The 20,446-nt window shown below is 49.9% G+C and overlaps 1 protein-coding gene across 4 annotated transcripts in view; it reads left to right on the top strand.

Moving 5' to 3' along the window:
* Nucleotides 1-20,446, top strand: part of BTBD11 (BTB domain containing 11) — a 289,817-nt gene that overhangs the window by 208,322 nt on the left and 61,049 nt on the right. For 3 of the 4 annotated variants that reach the window (XM_032346485.1, XM_032346484.1, XM_032346486.1), the window contains exon 4: nucleotides 4,646-4,798. In XM_032346485.1, the coding sequence (XP_032202376.1) occupies nucleotides 4,646-4,798 (153 nt within the window). Of the gene's footprint in view, nucleotides 1-4,315; nucleotides 4,491-4,645; nucleotides 4,799-20,446 lie in introns of those variants that run through there. The other variant, XM_032346487.1, reaches the window with a different exon arrangement.

The following is a 20,446-nucleotide window of genomic DNA, read 5'->3' as shown; positions in this document are numbered from 1 at the left end:
TCCTGAAAGTGTGCCTACAACATGCATGCTCCCTAACGGATTGTGAGATGAATGAGTGATGGTAACAGATAACATTTCATCGGTTACACACCCATGGCCAGGTTTGGCTTTAAATCTTGAGGTACTTCCTCTGGGCATGCCTGTGGCTCAGTATTCCCCAGATGCAAACACGACCTCTTTGTGGGAAGGTCCTGTTTTCAAATCTCTCCAAAGCTATTTGTCCCCATTCCTAGGACCTTTATTTGTATCTTCCCGTCTCAGGGCTTCTTCCTGAGCCCCCAGGAAGCCGCCTGTCTATACCCTCAAAGAATTTTAGAGGAAGAAGGAACCAGAAAGACCCAGGGTCAGCCACCTATGACCCGTTGTGATTTTGTGAATAAGGTTTCCTTGGAACACGGCAAGGTTCTTTCCTGTACATATTCTCTGGGACTGCGTTCCCACTATCACAGCAGAGGTCAGTAGTTGAGTGAGAGACTAGACGGCCCATGAAACCTATATTTACTATCCGGCCCTTTACAGAATAGGTTTGCTGACCCCTGAAACAGACCATCTGATCCAAGACCAGGGTCCTACTGTGAGCTCTTGGCAGGTTCAGGACTAGAATCCTGTTCCGCAGAGTCCTAAACATACCATAGCATCCTCCATATTATCCAGCCCCTCCCCAACCGAACTCCCTTTCAATTCTGAGTGGTCACCGTCCCTCACCCACTTTCCCTTCATTGTTTCAGGAAGACCCCACTCATGTATGTTTTTCATCCCTGGAATCTGGGCCCAACGAGCTTCCTGAGCTGACTTGCTCTCTTGACTCTGCAAGAAACCCACCTAGACTTTGCTCTTCCTTTCTGGAACCCCTGGCCCCTTCCCTTGTGAAATCCCTGGTTCCCTTCTGGAGACCCAGAGACCTCCTGTTTGAACACCACAGTAAAGATTTCGACGGCCACTGCCCTGAAAGAGTGGACCGTGTCCCCCTTTCTGTTCACCTCAGGCCACCCAGTTGGGGTTCTCAACCACAGCTTGCTCCGGGATTCCCAGAGGACCTAATCTCAAATGCACATGCCCAGGCCCCACCCCAGATTTGAACCAAAACTCTGGGGGTAGCCCAAGGCCTTGGGAATTTTGACACACCCACATACACACACACACCCCACACACACACACACACACATGTGGGGTTCTGGTCTTGAGCACAGTCTCAGAACCACTTCACGAAGCCATGGGCTTCCCAAGCGTCCTCTAGGTGTTAGTCACTGAGGACAACTTCAGAACAAAGTCAGTAGCCAGTGGAATATTGTTCCCTTTAAAAATACCTAAGGAGAAGGCCGTCTTTCTCCTTCTGCTTTCTCCCCCCGCCCCACTAGCTCAAGGCCCTAGAATTCTTTCCCATCTCCAACGCCTCCCAAAGAAACATCACCAATAACACTTTCTCCCCGCCTCTGAGTAGACGAGATAAGAAGATTTTTAAATGAGTTGCTGGCAAAGAATTCATGAGCTTATAAACTATTGAAGTCGGGGTGATGAAGAGAAGGCGGCGTTGAAAGGAGAACAGGTACACAGAAATTTCCAGAGGAGGCTTGGAATCCTGGGGCTCGAGGTTTCTTTTTCTGGTGCTCACCAGCTGTCTTGGTTCGGGCGTGGACCTGAAGGCAGCAGGGCCTCAACCTCTCCTCTTCAGTCTCCCTCAGCTGGTAGCACGCCCTGGGCTTCAGCACTTCGGGAAGAGGCAGCGGCCGAGGGGCCTTGCGTGGGAGAGACACAACCCCCCAGGGACTGGGAGCTGGGGGCCGCGCTCCAGGGGCACTGGGCAAAAGGAAAGGCAGGACGTTATGGCAGGAGCGGCCTCTGACGAGGAGAGTTCTCCCAGAGGAGAGTTCTCCCAAGCGCTCGGGGCTGGTTTCTAGGTGATGGAGACATGGTGACAAAAATAAGTCTTGCTCACCTGAGACAGTAGAATCCAATTCAATTTCAAGTCAGTGTGTGTTTATTGAGTGCCTGATTCAGTTTAGGTGATGGAGAGAATGAGAGAATGAGGAAGACAGCCCAAGCAGCAGGCTGACTTGGCCAGAAATTCCCTGGGAGGCTGCCCTACAGGTCCAAGGGGCCACAAAACTCAATTGCATCCATTTCACCTAGTAGGAAATGGGTAAATCTGAGTCTTGTGAACAAATATTTATCAAGTGTTTCCAGCCTGCCAGGCCTGTCCAGGGGTTGGGGCAAATCAGTGAACCTAGCAGATCCGGGTCCCTGCTCCGATGGATTTTCCATTCTACTGGGGCATCAGCAAGGCCGGTGGGTAAAAGCCAGTGGAGTGGGGTCCGCCGTGGGAGGGGTCCACACCAGGAGAAACGTTTAGGGTAAGGTAGGATTTGCACTGTGTTTTGAAGGTGAAGTGGGATGTGGATTTTTAAAGGGCTGGAGGCCTTACAGACAGGGGACTGAGCTGCGTGGCCAGGAATGAAAATGGGGTGCCTGCAAAGGTCTGTGACCAGATCAGCAGGTTCTGCTGGGGGGGTAACAGCTGCATGCTGGTAACAGAGGCATGCTGGGAAGTTAGACAAGGGAATGTCGGGATCACATGGGGTTATGGCACGTGACCTATGTACTCAGACATCTTGGGTCCGACTCCCAGCTCTCGTCCTTGCTAACCTTGTGATCCAGACATGCCACTTAACCTCAGTAAACTTCATTCTCCTGATCTAGAAAATAGGCATAACCGTAAGTAGCTCGTGTGTTGGTCCCAAGCATTTAGAGGAGATCATGAGTGAGATTAATTGAGATGAATGTAAAAGGTTTATTTAGCTATTGAATATTAACATTGGAGAAACAGCTCACTCTCTAGGCAGACCAGAACTCACCGCTAAAAACTTGGTGGGGAGCTTGTGACGGCTGCATACTGTGGGGAGGGGGTTGCTGCTGCCTGGTCAAGCCACCCTCGGTCCACCCCACAGCAGCCATGCTGGATGGAATGGTGGCACTGGGGTCAAGGTGAGGCAGGAGAGGTGCCTAGGACACATTTGCGTGATCTGGCCTCCTTCAGTTTTGCACCCGAGGCACCCCACTTGCCTCACCCTGGCAGGGGCTCTGCTAAATCTTGGAAGCGTTTTTGGTCTACACAGTGCATTTCTCAAAGTGTGTTCCTTGGTCTATTTAAATCAGTATCCTAGGGCCCGCTTCTTAAAATTATATTCACGGACCTGACACAATCAGCATCTCTGGAGACAAGGTCAGAGGTCAGCATTTTTTTTTTTTTTAAGATTTTTATTTATTTATTTGACAGACAGAGATCACAGGTAGGTAGAGAGGCAGACAGAGAGAGAGGAGGAAGCAGGCTCCCTGCGGAGCAGAGAGCCCAAAGTGGGGCTCAATCCCAGGACCCTGGGATCAGGGCCTGAGCCGAAGGCAGAGGCTTTAACCCACTGAGCCACCCAGGCACCCTGAGGGGTCAGCATTTCAAACACACACACACACACACACACACACACACACACACACGGGATGCCCAGGCCCTCTACCCATACAGTGCTTTAGGACGGAAGTTCTGAGAGCAGCCCCAGGCCGGCAGCATCAGCACAACTCATGAGAAATGCAGATTCTTGTCCACCTTTCCCATAGACTCAGACCATCTGGGACTGGGGCCCCGCCATCTGTATGTTAACAAGCCCTCCTAATTCTGATTCACACTAAATTCATACGTGGGAGGTTTTAAAAACTACCAATATCCAGCCCCATCCTAGATGAATTAAATTGGAATTCCTTCAGAAGCTTCCCCACCAACCCGTTAATCCTAATGGAAGGACAGAGTAGATAATGATCATTGGAAGAAACAGGAAGTTGGCACAAATGTATGAGATTGCAAAGTGTATAGCTGAGCCTTGGGCATTGTCTCAGTTCATTCTTGCAAACAAGCTGTCCCCTGCTGTGGTCTCATTAGCCAGTGGAGAACCTGAGGCTCCCAGAGCTTCAGGGGCGTGGCTCGCACCCCGCCCCCTCCCCTCCCCAGCTAAGACAGTTTTGTGGGCCTTGACTGGGCATCCCCGAGGCCTGGATCTCCGGGAGGACTGCCTGTCCACTTGGCCCTGTGCAGCTTTCCCAGGTGCTAAAAATTAGCCTGTTGGCAGCCCAGTGCTCAGGCAGAGCAGGGGCTGGGAGAGCTCCACAAAGGGAGCGTGGGGAGACCAGAAGGGAGAGTTGGAGGACACCTTAGGATTGGGCCCAGAATGGGGAGCCCCCAGGACTCATCACCTGGGGCGTCTGTTGGGGTTTTCACCAAGGCCGGCCCCCAGTGCTTGGTGCTTTAAGTGAGCCATCTCCTGTGTGTTCACATGATCTCTGAGGGAGATAACCCTCCCAGGATCGGCACACTTTATCCCAGCTTTGCAGATGAGGAAACCGAGGCTCAAAGACTCTGGAGCGCCTGCCCCGGGGTCACCAGTGGGGTCACCAGTGCGATCAGGATGTCTCCGACGGCTCTCCCACCACTCGGGAAATCAGAGGCAGGGTCCCCGGGGCGGAAGGGAGGGGTGAGAGGGTTGGGGAAGCGGGTGATGGGGGCGCGGGACGGGGGTGGGACCGGCGAGGAGGGGGTGGGGCTGAGCCGGCAGCCCCCCGCCACCCGGCCGCCCTAACTCTCTCCGGTTCTCCCGCGCAGGCCCTTCCTCGTGCTGCCGCCGCTGATGGAGTGGATCCGGGTGGCCGTGGCGCACGCCGGCCACCGCCGCAGCTTCTCCATGGACAGCGACGACGTCCGCCAGGCGGCCCGGCTGCTGCTGCCCGGTGTGGACTGCGAGCCGCGCCAGCTCAGGTAGGGCCGGGGCGCCGCGATCAAGGGGCGCCCTCCCCGGGGAGCCGGCCGGCCGCGCGCAGGCAGGGCTCGGGGCTCTGGGCACCCCTCCCCCCCGCCCGCCAGCCGGAGCCCCGCCCTGCGCTTGGCGCCCAGCGAACCGTGCGGGCTTGACCAGCCGCGGGTCCCTGCACTTGCAGGGACGCGGAAGGACAGGAGCAAGGCTGCGTGGGAATGCGCCGCTTCTGCGATCGACCAGATAACCGAGTGCTTCTTTCTGTGCACCTCCTTTCTACTCTCCTCCTGCTCTCCTCGCTCGCTCCCTCCCTCCTCCCCTCTCTCCGCAAGGAGGAAAGGCCAGTCCTGCTGTAGTTTCTGACAACACCTTGCAGGGAACACTTGCTGGCTGGCTAAGAGCACGTCTCTGCTTTGTCGCCCACATGGGGTGGCTCTCTTTCCTAGGTCTGTACCCACGTCTCCCCTCCCCCAGGATAGGAATTCTTCTTCGGCCCCTCAGGGACCCCAATGCACGGAGAGGGGTGGGGGCTAGTTTTCACCCAAAGCAAAAGAAATGCAATTGCTCCCTCGGCTTGAGTCAAAACCGGTCTAAATGCAACAAGCAGGAAGCTGGGGGCTGTGTGTGCCTGTGGGTACGCTGTCCTGACTCTGCTGTCTTTGGGGGGTCATGGTCATCATTTCCTTTATGTCCCAGCTTTGCTGAGATGTAATTGACATATGACATTGTGGACGGTTCAGGTGTACCAGGTGTTGATTTGATACATTTAAATATTGCACAGCGACGACCATCAAAACATTAGCTCACATCTCCCTCCTGTTGTCACACAGTGACCGTTTCTTTTTTGTGGGCAAAACATTTAAGACCCACTCTCTTAGCAACTTTCAGGTGTATAGGAGACCGTATTTTTAGCTATGATCAGCATGTTGCACATGAGATCCCCAGAACTTAAATTCATCTTATAATAGGAAGCATGTACCCTTGGACCAACATCTCCCCTTGTCCCCACCCCCCCACTTCTGGCAACCACCATTCTACTCTCCGTTTCTGTGAGCTCGATTTAGATTCCACATAGAAGTGAAAGCACCGGGTGTTTGTCTCTCTCCCTGTCTGCCTTATTTCACTTAGCATAATGCCCCAGGGGCCATCCACGCTGTTGCAAATGGTAGAGTTTCCTTCTTTCTCGTGGCTGAATAATATTCCATTATGCACATACAGTTTTTTTTTCACATCTCCTTTATCCATTCCTCCATGAACAGACACTCAGGTTATTTCCATATCTTGACTATGGAGACTCACACTACAGTCGAACATGGAGGCTGCAGGATTTGAAGTCTTCTTTTCACTTTCTTTGGAGATAAACCCAGAAGTGGGATTACTGGATCATAGGGTAGTTCCTTTTTTTTTGAGGAACTTTCATACTGTGTTCTATGGGTGGAATGGTGGCTATGCCAATATACACTTCCACCAGGAGGATGCAAGGGTTCCCTTTTCTCCACATCCTCGCCAACCCTTGTTATTTCTTAGCTTTTTGTGGAAAGTTATTCTAACAGGTGTGAGGCCATAGCTCCTGTGGGTTTGATTGGCGTTCCTCAGCATCTGGAGTTTCTCAACAGTTTGCGGTGGGGGGGGGGGGGGGGGGGAGTTCATTCAGTTTGTGAGGTCTCTGAGTTCCTTGAGTGCCCCTGTCCCTGAGTGTGATACTTCTGAGCTGTTTGGGGGGGTGTGTCTCTGGGTATGAGGTCTCTGCATTGCTGAGAAGTCTGTGTCACAAGTCTGTTGGCAGGTCTGTGCTCACACGTGGAGCTTTCTGGCAACTTGAGGGTCTGTGTCCCAGGTTTGAAGTCTCCCGGCTCTTTCGTGTTTCCTGTGCAGGGTTGGAAGACCCTAGGTTCCTTGGGGGTTGTGCCTCCTGCCTAGGTTGGTGGTTCTCTCTGAACTCAGAGTACAAGCCCTCTGAGCTGTTGAAAGGCTCTGAATCAGCCTTCACTCTGAATCCGTGTGAAGCCTATTGGCTGGTCAGAGTCTTTGTTCTTGAGGGCCCTGAACTGGCTAGCTGTTTCCCAGGATGGGAGGTCTCTGGCTGTTTAGGTGTTTGTATTCTTGGTGTATGGTGTTCAAGAGAGTTTTGGGTATGTACCCAAAATAGGTCTGTCCACAAGCCTCCGCTCTGTTTCTGTGTCTCTCTTCAGATTGTGAGGTTCTAGAAGTATTTGGGGAGTCTGTATTCAGAGTATCACATTCTGAACTTGGGTGTCTGTGTTCAGTGGAGTGAATCCCTTGAGCCAATTATAAGTCTGCATTTACAAGCTGTGTGGGCATCTCGGAATATGAGAGCTTGGGGAAGTTTGGGCATCTGTATCCAACGTGTGAGTTGTCTGAGCAGGTAGAGGGTCCTTGTCACAGAGTTTGAGATCTCCAAGTTGTTAAATGTTTCATATCTATCTGCTATTGGGGATCTGTGCTGACAAGTGGAGTTACTGAACTTTTTTGGTGATCTATATTTCAAGATATGAGGCTAAAATCTGTACAGAACTCACACGACTCAATAATAAAAACTAAACAATCTGATTATAAAATGGGCAGAGGATCTGAATAGACATTTCCCCAAAGAAGACATGCCAATGGCCAACAAGCACATGAAGATATGTTCAGCATCACTTGTCATCAAGAAAATGCGAGTCAAAACCACAGAGATCACTTCACACCTGTCAGAACGACTGTTAGCAAAAAGACAAGAAAACAAGTGTTATAGTGAGGATGCGGAAAGGGAGAACGCTTATGCACTGTTGGTGGGAATGCAAACTGGTACAGCCCCTATGGAAATTCCTCAAAAACTTAAAAATAGAACTACCATAGATGGAATAACAGTTCCACCTGAAGAAAACAAACACACTAATTAGAAAAGATACATGTACCCCTGTGTTTATTGCACATTGTTTACAATGACTATGATATGGACACACCCTGTGTCTATCGATGGATGAATGAATAAAGAAGATGTGGTGTATATATTTTATGTATACACACACACACACACACACACACAGAGCGAAATACTACTTAGTCATCAAAACCAATGAAATCTTGCCTTTTACAACACAGATAGACCTTGAGGGAATTATGCTAAGTGAAATACGTCAGACAGAGAAAGACAAATACCACATGATTTCATTTATATATGGTATCTTAAAAAATCAAAGCAACAACAACAAAACTCAGACTCATGGATACAAAGAACAGATTGGTGGTTGCCAGCGGCATAGGGAATGGGGGAGTGGGCAAAATGGCCGAAGGGGATTAGGACGTACAGACTTCTAGTTATAAAACAAGTAAGTCATGGGGGCCTGGGTGGCTCAGTGGGTTGGGCGACTGCCTTCGGCTTAGGTCATGGTCCTGGGGTCCCGGGATCAAGTCCCACATCGGGCTCCCTGCTCAGCAGGGCGTCTGCCTCTCCCGCTGACCTCTCATGCTCTCTCACTCTCATTCCCTCTCTCTCAAATTAATGAAATCTTTAAAAATAAATAAATAAAATAAGTAAGTCATGAGGATGGGGAATATATTCAGTAATGCTTATTAACTTGTCAGGCGACAGATGGTAACAAGACTTCTGGTGGTGACCATTTCACAATGTATACAAGTGTCAAATCACGCTATTGGGTACATCTAAAACTAATATAATCCCGTACATCAATTATGGCTCGATAAGTAAAAATAAATTTTTAAGACACCTTAGGACGAATGTCTTCAAAGATTTAAGAGGACTCACATGCTAAACATCCTCGAGATATTTCAGACTCAAACTTGGAAACCCACACCCTGGATGAGTTTAGAGGCTCACGCCTTGAACCCCAGATGCCATAGAGGCAAACCAGGAACACAGACCCTCAAAGAGTTTAGAGACTTTACACACCGAACACACACTGTGGAAGACTTCAGACTCACACGTAATCACCATTTTCAAATCCCTTCATCTAGCCCAATCATGTGACCAGACCGCAGAGATTCCCACCCTTCCAGGATCTGATTGGGGTCTGCAAGGAAATGGAGAGTCTGCAGCATAAAACAGAGCCCCCTGAAGACCCAGAGGTGCCCTTCAGCCAGAGAACACGCAGGGGCTGATCTAAGTCATTGCTGGTGTTTATCAAATGCTTGCCATATGTTAGGCTACTTAAAGTGCTTTACACAGATGAATAATAACTAATATTTCCCAAATCTTATGGAAGTGGATACTTTATGGTGCCCACTTGGTAAGGAAATGAGGCACAGATAGGTTAAATAACACACCTGAGATCATAGAACTAGTAAGTGATGAAGCAAGGCTATGGACCCGGATGGCCCACAGTCCTAACCACTGAGTTGTACTCTCCTTGGGTTTCTGTGCAGGCAGTCTGGGCAGGTTCTACCTACACTGCCGTCCCTCATGCCTTGCCATCTGGAATAAGAGCATGTCTTGGGGAGAGGCTAAGGAGCATTTACTGAGCACCTACTATGTGCCAGTTATCGATTACAACAGGAGATTTACATCTTGAATCTGAGCTGACCTCGAGGCTCCAGCTCTTCTCTTTGCAATAGTCCTGAGTCTGCTGGGTGGCGGGAAACTAAGATGTCTCCTTAACTGTGGCTGCCGAGCATTCCCTGTTTGCCATGCTCTCAGGAGACTCCATAGCTTAAAGGTTAGGAGACTGGGCTCCAGAGTCCCATCCACCACAGTTCATTAGCTGTGTGTCTTTGGGCAAGCTAGTTACCCTCTCTGGACCTCTCGTTTCCCATCCCGTAACATCGCCATTATGAAAGCAGCCACCGTCAGAGGTTGTTGGTGCAGGCACAAGGTGGGCCCAAGACCTTGACACACCTGCACAGACAAGGCCTGAAAGGAAGAAAGTGCTCACGACATGGTCAGTATTAACTAACATTGCTCCCGTGCCTCTACTATCCCTGAAATAACAATGGAGACTTTTAGCTATGCATTACTTTATAATTCTTTTTTTTTTCAAGATTGCATTTATTTAATTGAGAGAGAGAGAGAACAAACAGTGGAGGGTGGTGCAAAGGGAAGCGGAGAAGCAGACTCCCCATTGAGCAGGGAGCCTGATGCAGGGCTCGATCCCCGGACCCAAGGATCATGACTTGAAGTGAAGGCGGACACTTAACCAACCGAGCCATACAGGTTCCCCATATCGCTTTATAATTCTTAAAAGCTTTTAAGGTTTTCTCATGTGAACCTCAAAAGAGATGCTGTTGTTATCCAGGAAAGTAGTGCCATCCCAAGTTACGGAGGAAGAAATCAAGGCCCAGCAAGACGAGGTAATTCTTCCAGCATCACATAGTTACTAAGTGACAGGGTTAGGAGTCAGATATCAGACCCAGACACCCAGAGATAAAATTTTTCTGGTTCCCCAACACTAGACCTAGACTCAGTCCTCTTTGAGGATTCTAGCAACCCTCTTTGAGATGATTCTTTTCCTTCTTGCAATTCTGTACACGGAGCATGAGCTTCCAAGAGCCGGTGTCCATCTCCATGCCCCAAGTCCAGCACGGAGCTCTTCCAAGCACACAGGATATGAGCGAGATGCCCTGGGCAGGCCAGAATGCACAGGTGCAGAGCAGGGAGACAAAGTAAGGCAGTTCCATTCAGTGTCCAGGCTATTTTTAGTCCTTTAGCTCTCAATTCTTGACTCTTTTGTCTCCAGAACCATGATTGGTGTGTAGAAGACATAATCATTGACTGGCCCAGCCAAGTGTTCAAGTTTGGAAATCCTTTTTGAAAAGAAAAAGAAAATACAATATTTCATTAGACTCAGAAATTCCATTAACTAGACTAAATTAAGTACATGAAGGAGGCACCTGTTTTTTTTTAAAAAAAAAAAAAGTATTTTTCAGTCTAGGCAACATGCAGACCTATCTATACATCGATTTTCCCACCTCATTTCATGTGACCTGAAGGAGGAATTGCTGTCTCCAGTCTGCAGAAAGATTGGCTCATTCAGATATCCAAAAGATAGGTATTGGACTCCTACTCTGTGCCTGGTACTCAGTCTTCACGGCGTGCCATCCCCAACAATTGTGCAAGGCAGGCTTGCTTATCCCATTTTACAGATGGGAAGGCTGAGGCTCACTGAGGCTGTGGAAATGGTCTGAGGTCACACAGCTACTGTGAGGCAGGTGCGTTCTAGAATAGAGGACTTGGGGAGTGGAGATAACAACATGGTCTCCTTGTCGCCCTCCCTTCCCCCCCACCAGACTTCATTCTTCCCAGTTTCCAGGTAGGCTCCTGTTCTGAGCCCCAGGCACAGAGGAGGGAGCTCGCCTCTCTCAGTAAACAGCCCTAGAAAGGGACAGGTCCTTGGATGCTCTAACCAATTCAGGAACTTGGGATCTTGGTGTTGGCGGCTAGAGTTGTCGTGACGATTAGCACATATAATTACCTACCAGCTGGCCGAGGTGTCCTGGTGGGAGGCAGCCTGGATACCAGCTGGGACAGAGCCACCAGAGTCAAGGATTCTCAGGTCTGTTCCTAGTGCAGCCATTGATTTTCAGAGTGACCTTGGCCAAATGCAGCCAAAGCACTTTTGTCTTTACTCAGCTAATGATAAAGCCTCACCACTGGGATGGGTTTTGTTCAAAAGGAACACCCTTTGATGCCACTGCAGTGTGGGAGCTGACAGTGTGACCCCATTTATTCTTCCTTAATTAAAGTATCAGATAATCTAAACCTGGAACTTTCAGCCTTTTCTTTCTTTTCTTTTCCCTCTCCTTGGGGAGGTGGGAGAGGGGGTCCAGAAAGAATAAAGGAAAGAACAAATAAGACATCCTGGCAGCGTTTCTACATTTTCTTATTAATGATTGGTCTTGAAACATTTTAGAAATACAAAGACTAAATGCTATTTATTTTCCCATATTTCTAAGAGGCAATTTTTCTGCTCCGGAGTGGAACTGTATTGAAATAATGGTGATAAGGCATGTTCTCAAATCCTAACTTAGCCAATAAACAGCACCTAGCAACAGGATTTGGGGGTTGTCCGAACCTTGAGCTTGCTCCGGGAAATAGTTACTCTTTTTGCAAGGAGCACCAGAATCTGAGCTGTCCCAGAATGGGTAAGTTTGGGAATGGCACCGCGCAGAGGGTGTCAGAATGGGATACCAGGGTCGTTTTGTTCTTTTCTTCCCTCTTTTGCTGTGTTTATTGAGCACTACTAGGTGCCAGACTCCACTCTAGATGCTCTCTCCTGGGTCTGCTGCTTTGTAACAGGTGACCTTGGACAAGTCACTTCACCTGCCTCATGGGATGAGATTCATTCCCTGTAAAGATGCAATGACAGCTGCTTCACGGGCTGGGGACCCCCAGAAGGGAGTCGAGTATGAATTTAACGATTCGCACCAAAGCTTGACCTACTTTTAACCCTTCTTGGGTCTCTGGACCACCTTTAGAGGTTAACAGGCTTTGTCATTTGTCCACTTTGGGTCAAACTGGGTTCTAAGGTGAAGGTTGTGCCCCAAGAGTACCTGTCCTAACATTCTGGTGCCTCCCACCGAGCCCTGTAATGACAGCTGGAAGCTTGGGTTCGTTTACCAAACACATATGGGGTGCTGCTTGTTGGTCAGGCCCCATGGGGGCACAGGGGTGCCACATCAGCGCCACAGCATCTGGTGGTCACCGAGTCACCGAGGGGACAGACCTCATGCTGTGGGAGCTGTTGGCCTTCATTCCTATAAGAGGATCAGCCGGAGGAGGGGAGTTCTGACTGTGGATGTCAGAAGGAGAGAGGCTCCCCACCGTCCTTCCTGCATCTGTGTGGAGCCAGGCCTTGTTCTGGGCTCAGAGAGGACAGAGACCCCAGGACTGAGGCACCACTAAGGAGACACGGACAATAAACAATAGTACGAATGGGCAAGATGATTTCACGGAGTCTGAGTGCTACAAAGAAAGTGAACCGGTGTGGGGCAGATAGGAATTGAAGAGGTGCTTGGAGAGCATCTTGGGCTCTGGAGGGGAAAGACAGTGTGACAAGGTACACTGGTATCATGGGCAGGGGACACTGGAGTCACATTCAGGCCAGCATTCCCCTTGGTCACCTCCACATCAACCCCCGAATCCAGACCTGGGGCTTCCCCGTTCTCTCCCTCGGAAGGTCACCTGTGGAAGCGGAGCTCCTGGGCCCTGGCACAGCTCCGTGGGCCCTGGAAGGCTCCCCTGCCTCTCACGGAGTCGGGAGCTACTCTCTCTTCTTCCTTGGAATGCCCTTGTCCTTGCCCGGCTCCGGAAAATTCCTGCAGCTCCCCGAGGCCTCTTGGGCTGGGCTGGCCTGAAAGCACAGCCCCAGGACGCCACCCCTGTCCTCACCACCAGTGGGCATGAAGTCCGTGCTGCAAGCCCCAGGGTGACCCCAGCAGAGCCCCCGCCACCCCCACACTGAGGCCCGTGCACTAGCGCCTCCAGGAATTCAGAAAAGCGCTCTCTCGTGATCCCAGGAGAGTCACTGTGGGGCTCCGATGTCCTCCCCTAATGATGTCAGGGACAGGCCTCAAAGCCTGCTCCAGGAGCTGCTGCTGGCCGGCCGGGCAGTCCTGGGCTCAGCAGGCGCGTACCCAGCACCTACGGTGTCCACCCAGGGAGGCAGCGGGCAGCACAGACGGGACCTCCAAGTAATTACCGAAAAATGTGGTCACTCTTCTAACATCGGGCAGGCAAGACCGGGCTCCAGGAGCGCTAGACAGGCAGGAGGCAGCCTTTGATGTGCGTGTTGCAGGGTGAACAGAGTGCTGAGGCCGAGGCACTGAAGAGAGGAGAGGCAGGGAAGTCAGTCCACACAGAGGGAACCTCGGAACGCCTCCAGGTGGGAGCGTGTGTTGGAGGAAATGAGGAATTCAGACCACGGGAGCATCCCCGGGTCTGAGCCGCCTCCTGGGGGCCAGGCCCTGGACCAGGCGTGGGATGTGGGGCTGAGCTCTACGTGTGGCGCACTTCCACACGGAATTCTGACTGTGTGTGCAGGAGGTGGGAACCATCGCAGACTCTGAAGCTGGGAGAGGACATCAGATTTGTATTTTATTTTATTTTATTTTTAAGATTTATTTATTTTAGAGAGAGAGCAAGAGAGAATGCCTTGGGGGAGGGGTAGAGGGAGAGAGAGAGAGAGAGAGAGAATCTCAAACAGACACCATGCTGAGCGGGTAACCCAAGGCGGGGCTCCATCTCAGGACCCAAAGATCGTGACCGGAGCTGAGATCAGGAGTCAGATGCGTAACCCACTGAGCCACCCCGGCGCCCCCAGATTTATGTTGGAGAAAGAGGGGCTGGTGGCCGTGTGGACCAGATGGCGGGGGTGGGCCGGGGGTCCAGAAGCTGTTGCAGGAACCCAGGCGAGAGAAGCTATAGCTGGACTGAGGGGTTGGGGGGCAGACACACAGCGAAGGTGGAAGTGGCAGGACTCAGTGACCCCTCCAGGGTGAGGGAATGAAGGGTGTAAGGCGTGACCCTGGCAGCAGGGGAAGGGGGAGTGCTGGGGAGACAGTGTTGCCTGGGGACAGAGTTCTGGTTTGGGAAGATGAAAAAGCTCTTGGGAGAAGCGACCGTGACCATGGCACGACAGTGGGAACATACTCAATGCTACCGAACAACACCTTTAAAATGTTTGAAAAGGTAAATCTGTGTTGCGTATACTTTACCAGAATTTTTTTTAATGGCCGTATCACCAAGTGAAAAACACCACGCAGGACAGCGTATAAGGTGTCAGCTTCGTATGACGAATGCATGTATATCTGCCATCTGTGTTAGGCTGTCTCTGGACGGGGAGATATGAAACCGCTACCCAGGGTGGTGTCGGTACCTGAGGAGGGGGTTGGAAAACAGGGTGTATGGGTTTCCTGTGGCTGCCCTGGACAGAATGGCTTAGAACAGCACATGTGATGGTCTCACAGTTCTGGAGGCCAGAAGTCCAAAATCAAGGTGTCGACAGGGCTGTGCTCCTTCCACATCCTCCGGGGGAGGATCCTTCCTTTCCTCTTCCGGCTTCTAGAAGCCCTTGCTATACCTTGGCCTGTGTAGAATCCCCCCAATCTCTGCCTCCTCCTCACGTGGCCTTTCTTCTCTCTGTGTCTCCAACCACATTTTCATCTGCTTATGGGGACACCAGTCCTATTGGATTGGGACCCACCTCTTAACTTGATTACATCCAGAAAGACCCTGTTTCCAAAGTGACATTCACAGGTAAGGGGGTGGGGAGCTAGGATGTCAGCGTATTAATGGGGAACGTAATTCAACCCATCCCATGGGGGGAACAGAGATGGGAGGGAAACTCACTTAAATGTTGGATTTTGTAGCATGAAGTACCAATTCCCCTCACCAGATTTTTACAGCATAAAGTCACCCTGGGGTTTCTGTCTTGGGAGAGTGTGTAGCTAGGGATGCTTTTAACAAATACGAGGCAAGGACAATGTGGGGTAAGTAAGAGTAGGTTCAGTTGTGACAATGCCCAAGCCAGGGAGAGCTGGCTGTCCACTGAAATGGGAGAGTCTGTGTATGGATTTTTCCCCAAACCAGCCTGCCCAGGTGTCAGGTGCACCCCCCGAGCTTCTAATAGGGAGGAAGCAGAGCACAGTGCTTAGGAGTGTAGGCCCTGCAGGCTGACTGCCTGAGTTCCAGTCCTGGCTTGACCACTGACTGTCTGTGTGACCTTAGACAAGTTGCTCCCCTCTCTGGGCCTCAGTTTCTGTATCTTGCAAAACAGGGAATTGCCCACCTCATAAGGTTGTGGGAAGGATCCAATAAAACAATACCCATTTATGGGCAGTGCCTGAGTGGCTCAGTTGGTTAACCATCCAACTCTTGATTTCCGCTCAGGTTATGATCTCAGGGTCGTGAGATCGAGCCCTGAGTCCAGTTCCATGCTTAGTGCGGAGTCTGCTTATTCCTCTCCCTCTCCCCTCTGCCCCTCACCCACTTATGCTCTCTCTTCCTCCCTCTCTCTCTCCAAAATAAGTAAATAAAATCTTTTAAAAAACTAAATATGTATTTATTAGGACCACGTGGCATATAAACCATGTAGCACATCTGGGTCATAGTAAATGCACATTAAAGTGATAAGTGATTATGCTTATTCCGCCACTCAAGTCCAAGAAGGTCTGCTTCTCCTTGTTGCCAAAAACAATAGCCCCCTTCCTCCGAGGGAGAGGGAGGAGATGAGTATCTTGACGAGACGTGGTAGGATCCCACCAGGGACATGGTTTTTAGCCCAGACTGAGGCCGGACGAGTCTCTACCCTCCCCCGCCCCCACTGCTGAGGCAGCCACCCCAACATGCAGCAAGAGAATCAACCTGGCCAGCTAGCTGGGGGCCCCTCTCCCACCCCAGTGACAGGCAAGAGTTTTGAAGGCCATCGCTGGCTAGAGTACCCCAGTACCCCATGTCCTCAAAGCAGTCGCACGCCCATCGCTGTGGCATTGACCCCTGAGTGGGGTCGCTAGAGGGAAGAGGTAGCAGAAGGAAAGGAGGGTGTGTGTGGACAAAGGTCCATATGGCTCCTGATTGGCAGGGCCTTGTCTCAGGTGAGCAAGAAGTTAGGGAAGAGGTTAGGGGGCATAGAATATTCCAGAAGAAGGGGACATGCAGCACGGACTGAGACAGCGGGCTTTTTTATCTTGTTAGAGCTGGGGCAGAAATCAGATACACCTGAACTCTGGGACCTACCACCGAGCCTGGCACATAGCTGGGTCTCGTAGGCATTTGTAGAAGGAAGGAGGACAGTTGAGTTAGTAGGTATGTTGTTGGGACTAAAAGTCAACAGACGAAGACTTCTCCTGGATTAAAGCAGATGCAAAGAGGCTTCATCATGGAGACATGGGTAGACACAGGAAAGTCAGGTGTCTCCAAGAGAGGTCTCAACTATGGAGGCCTTTGGGGGAGACGCTGGCAGATGAGTGCCCGCCGATGTCTCGGGGGGCAGGTGAGAGTGCCCCAGGGGAGGGACTGATGCAGAGGAATCGCCATGACACGAAGGGAGAAAGACACTCTGACACTAGGTCAGAGAAGAGCCTGAAGAAGGTGAGGTGGCAGGTGCCAAGGGAACCCAGGCGGAGAGGGACCACCAGAACCCCAGGCTGCGGCCCCCACATCCTGGAAAGAACTGCACTGTCTGCAGCCGCGCTCTCTATGCCTCAGCGTGGGCGGAAACCATATTGCAGGCGACAGACAGTTTGCTAACACTTGGAATTTGTTCTGAGCTTTCAGAGTGCTGAAAGCAAAACAGAAACACATTGGATGCTCACAGCGACACGGAGAACTACGTCTTCAGTGGCATTCGGGGCTTGCTTCCAAGCTGGAGCTTCTGACCGAGCTGGCAATGTGAGGGTCTGTGTCTGCCATGTGGGATTTAGCTTGCAGAGAACAGGGACTTTCCTTTTTTCTTTTTTTTGGACTTCTTTTGTCGGGGGTCTCCCCTTGAGTTTGTTAAATTTCTACCCAGGGTGCATATTTACTTTCCTGCCAGCAAATCTCTCAAACTCTAGTTTAGAATATTATTTATAGGGGCACCTGGGTGGTTCAGTGGATTAAGCCTCTGCCTTCGGCTCAGGTCATGATCTCAGGGTCCTGGGATCAAGCCCCGCATCGGGCTCTCTGCTCAGCAGGAAGCCTGCTTCCTCCTCTCTCTCTCTCTCTCTCTCTGCCTGCCTCTCCAACTACTTGAGATCTCTGTCTATCAAATAAATAAATAAAATCTTTAAAAAAATAATTTAAAAAATAAAATAAAATATTATTTATACAGGAACAGTATTTTCCTTTGCAATCAGTCAGGCAGCCAGTACTTTTTACAGAGGTTTGTGCTTGGTACAAAGTACTTAGTACAAAACCATGACAACAAAGGAGCTCCAGATAACAAGGAAGGAGCAGGTTCCCTCCTTCCGCATGTCTGTAGTCTTCACAAAGTGCTGTGTGTGCATGCCATTTTTCCAGAATGAACTTCTCTTTCACCAGCTCATGAAGTTGCTCTACGAAATGTTGAGAACCCCCAAACTCGATGATCTCCAAAGATCTCCTTTCTAGCCGTGAAGATTATTCCATCTTGTGGCCTGACGTTAGATGGGCAGATGGCAATGAGACCTTTACCTGTAGGGGAAACCGAGGCACACAAAAATGGAAAGAAATACGTGGAGCGTCAACTCGTGGCCGCTCCTGGACCTTAGCAGATGATAGAGGGAACTAGCGATGGAGAACCTGCCTGGGCCAGACACCATCCTGGCTGCCTCTCACACTCTGCTCCATTCAGCTCTACGAGTGGGCTTTGTTTTCCTGGGCACACCGAGAACACCAGGTCTCTGGGAAGTTAGGATGTCCCACCATCACATGTAGAATGTGTCCCATCTTGGATTCAAACCAAGTCTGTCTCTGCCAAAGGGCTATCTCCAGTCAGAGAATCAATATGGGGAAATGTGAAAGTCACTTTGAATGAGGCCCCCAGATTCGTCTTGAAAGGCTCAGCTTCTGGCCTTTGTTCCTCTTAGAAATTAGGGTGCACGGCCACCTCTTGCACCAACCTAACAGATTCAGCACGGACCGTTGTCAAATATCCTTGTGAAGACTTAACGTGGAAATATTCTGCCAACTGGCCAAGAAGTATACAGGAAGGACTCAACCTCACGAGTCATCCTGAAATGCTTTCCAAACCACACCCGGGTATACCCTTTCCCACCCATCGAACCAAGCAAAAAAGCTACAGTGTCATGACCCCAGATTTGAGCAAAGATGTAGAGCGGTGAGACTGCCTCTGTACCCCCATGTAGCGCTCCACATCCACTTTCTTTCTTTCTTTTTTTTTTTTAAGATTTTATTTATTATTTGACAGATCACAAGTAGTCAGAGAGGCAGACAGAGAGAGAGCGGGGGCAGGGAGGGGCGGGGAAGCAGGCTCCCCGCTGAGCAGAGCCTGATGCGGGGCTCGATCCCAGGACTCTGGGATCGTGATCTGAGCTGAAGACAGAGGCTTTAACCCACTGAGCCACCCAGGTGCACGCCCCCACCCCCCGAATCCACTTTCAAGTAAACTTGAAAATGCGTTATTCCACTCTTCAATCTATACCCGAGAGAAACTCCTCCATATGGAAATAAGGAGGCATATACAAAGATGTTCATTCTGTATTTATAATAGCAAAATAAAGAAAAAAGAAAAGAAACAAGCTGTCTGCAAGACAAGGAATGAATAAAGGTTCGTTCAATAGAATACCAGACAGCGAGGAAAATAAATGAACCAGATCTACATGTTATTACACAGCCAAAACCCCAGAAATGTAATACTGTGTACAAAAAGAGAAAAAAAAAAAAAAAGGCAAATCGAGGCAGGATTTTGTATAGTGTGCTAACATTTACATAATGTTTACCAGCGTGCAAAACGGTTTGCGTATTATCAGGAATTGAGTAAAAGTAGTAAAATGTATGAAACATGCATAAGGATGATAAATGTCCAAGAGAGGAGAGACAGTGATCTCCGGAAGATGGATGACATGATCGAATCAGGAGGGGTGTGTGCTACTTAATGATGCTTTGTTGTTTTCCACTGGGTTGGGTGGTGAGCATATCGGTGTCATTGTATTACCTTTTCATTTTATATGTGCCCTAAATTAATTTATTAACTTGCCACTTTCCAAAAAATCATGCTTGTTAACATCCCAGAACTGGCCTTCTAAATATGCTGTTGTAAACACTGGCTAAAAAGAGTTACTTAGCCAGTGTTTACAACAGCATATTTAGAAGGCCAGTTCTGGGATGTTAACAAGCATGATTTTTTGGAAAGTGGCAAGTAGCCCAATAAATTTGGGGAATACTGGCCTAAATAAAAATCAAATAGGCTTTTAAAAAACCCAGGCTTTTAACATCCTGGGTTTCTTGTAAGTCCCAAAGAAAAGGTTATCCTAGTTAAACACTTGACCAGACAGCAAGGGTTGGCGAGCGAGAGCTGTCTGCCTCCTGTTTTTTGTTTTTTTGTTTTTAAAGACTTTATTTGTTTGACAGAGATCACAAGTAGGCAGAGCAGCAGGCAGAGAGAGAGGGGGAAGCAGGCTCCCTGCTGAGCAGAGAGCCCGACTCGGGGCTCGATCCCAGGACCCTGGGATCATGACCTGAGCTGAAGGCAGAGGCTTTAACCCACTGAGCCACCCAGGCACCCCTGCCTCCTGTTTTTATGAATGAAATTTCCTGGACCACCAGCCATACCCATTTGCTTATTACAGTCTATGGCTGCTTTCACACTTTGCTTTCACATGTGGCAGAGTTGAGCAGTAATAAGAGACCTTATGGCCCACGAAGCCTAAAATATTTGCTAGTTGGCCTTTTGCAGAAAACATTTGTGCACCCATCGTAGAGCATCTTATGGGACCAGTGTCACTGGGAGTGCTGGAATTGTCCCACCCGAGCTTTGCCCTTCTACCACAGTAGCTGGTGTGTGTATTTACCAACTAGTATCTAGGAGACCCCTTGTTCTTTTCTAGATTCCTTGGCAGATGATGTGTGTACTTTTCTCTTTGACTCTCCAGCACCCAAACCAATAGCTGTAAGGTACTTGGCACTTCCTGGGTGCTTCCCTGAATTGGTTTTCATTTAAAAACCCACTTGTGGAGTGGCTTCATTAGGATACTAGAGTCCTTAGCTAGAACACATCTAT

The sequence above is a fragment of the Mustela erminea genome, chromosome 6 (genome assembly GCF_009829155.1).
Source record: "Mustela erminea isolate mMusErm1 chromosome 6, mMusErm1.Pri, whole genome shotgun sequence".
Taxonomy (NCBI): Eukaryota; Metazoa; Chordata; class Mammalia; order Carnivora; family Mustelidae; genus Mustela; species Mustela erminea.
Note: the sequence above shows the minus strand (reverse complement) of the source record. Positions and strands in the feature narration are given on the sequence as shown.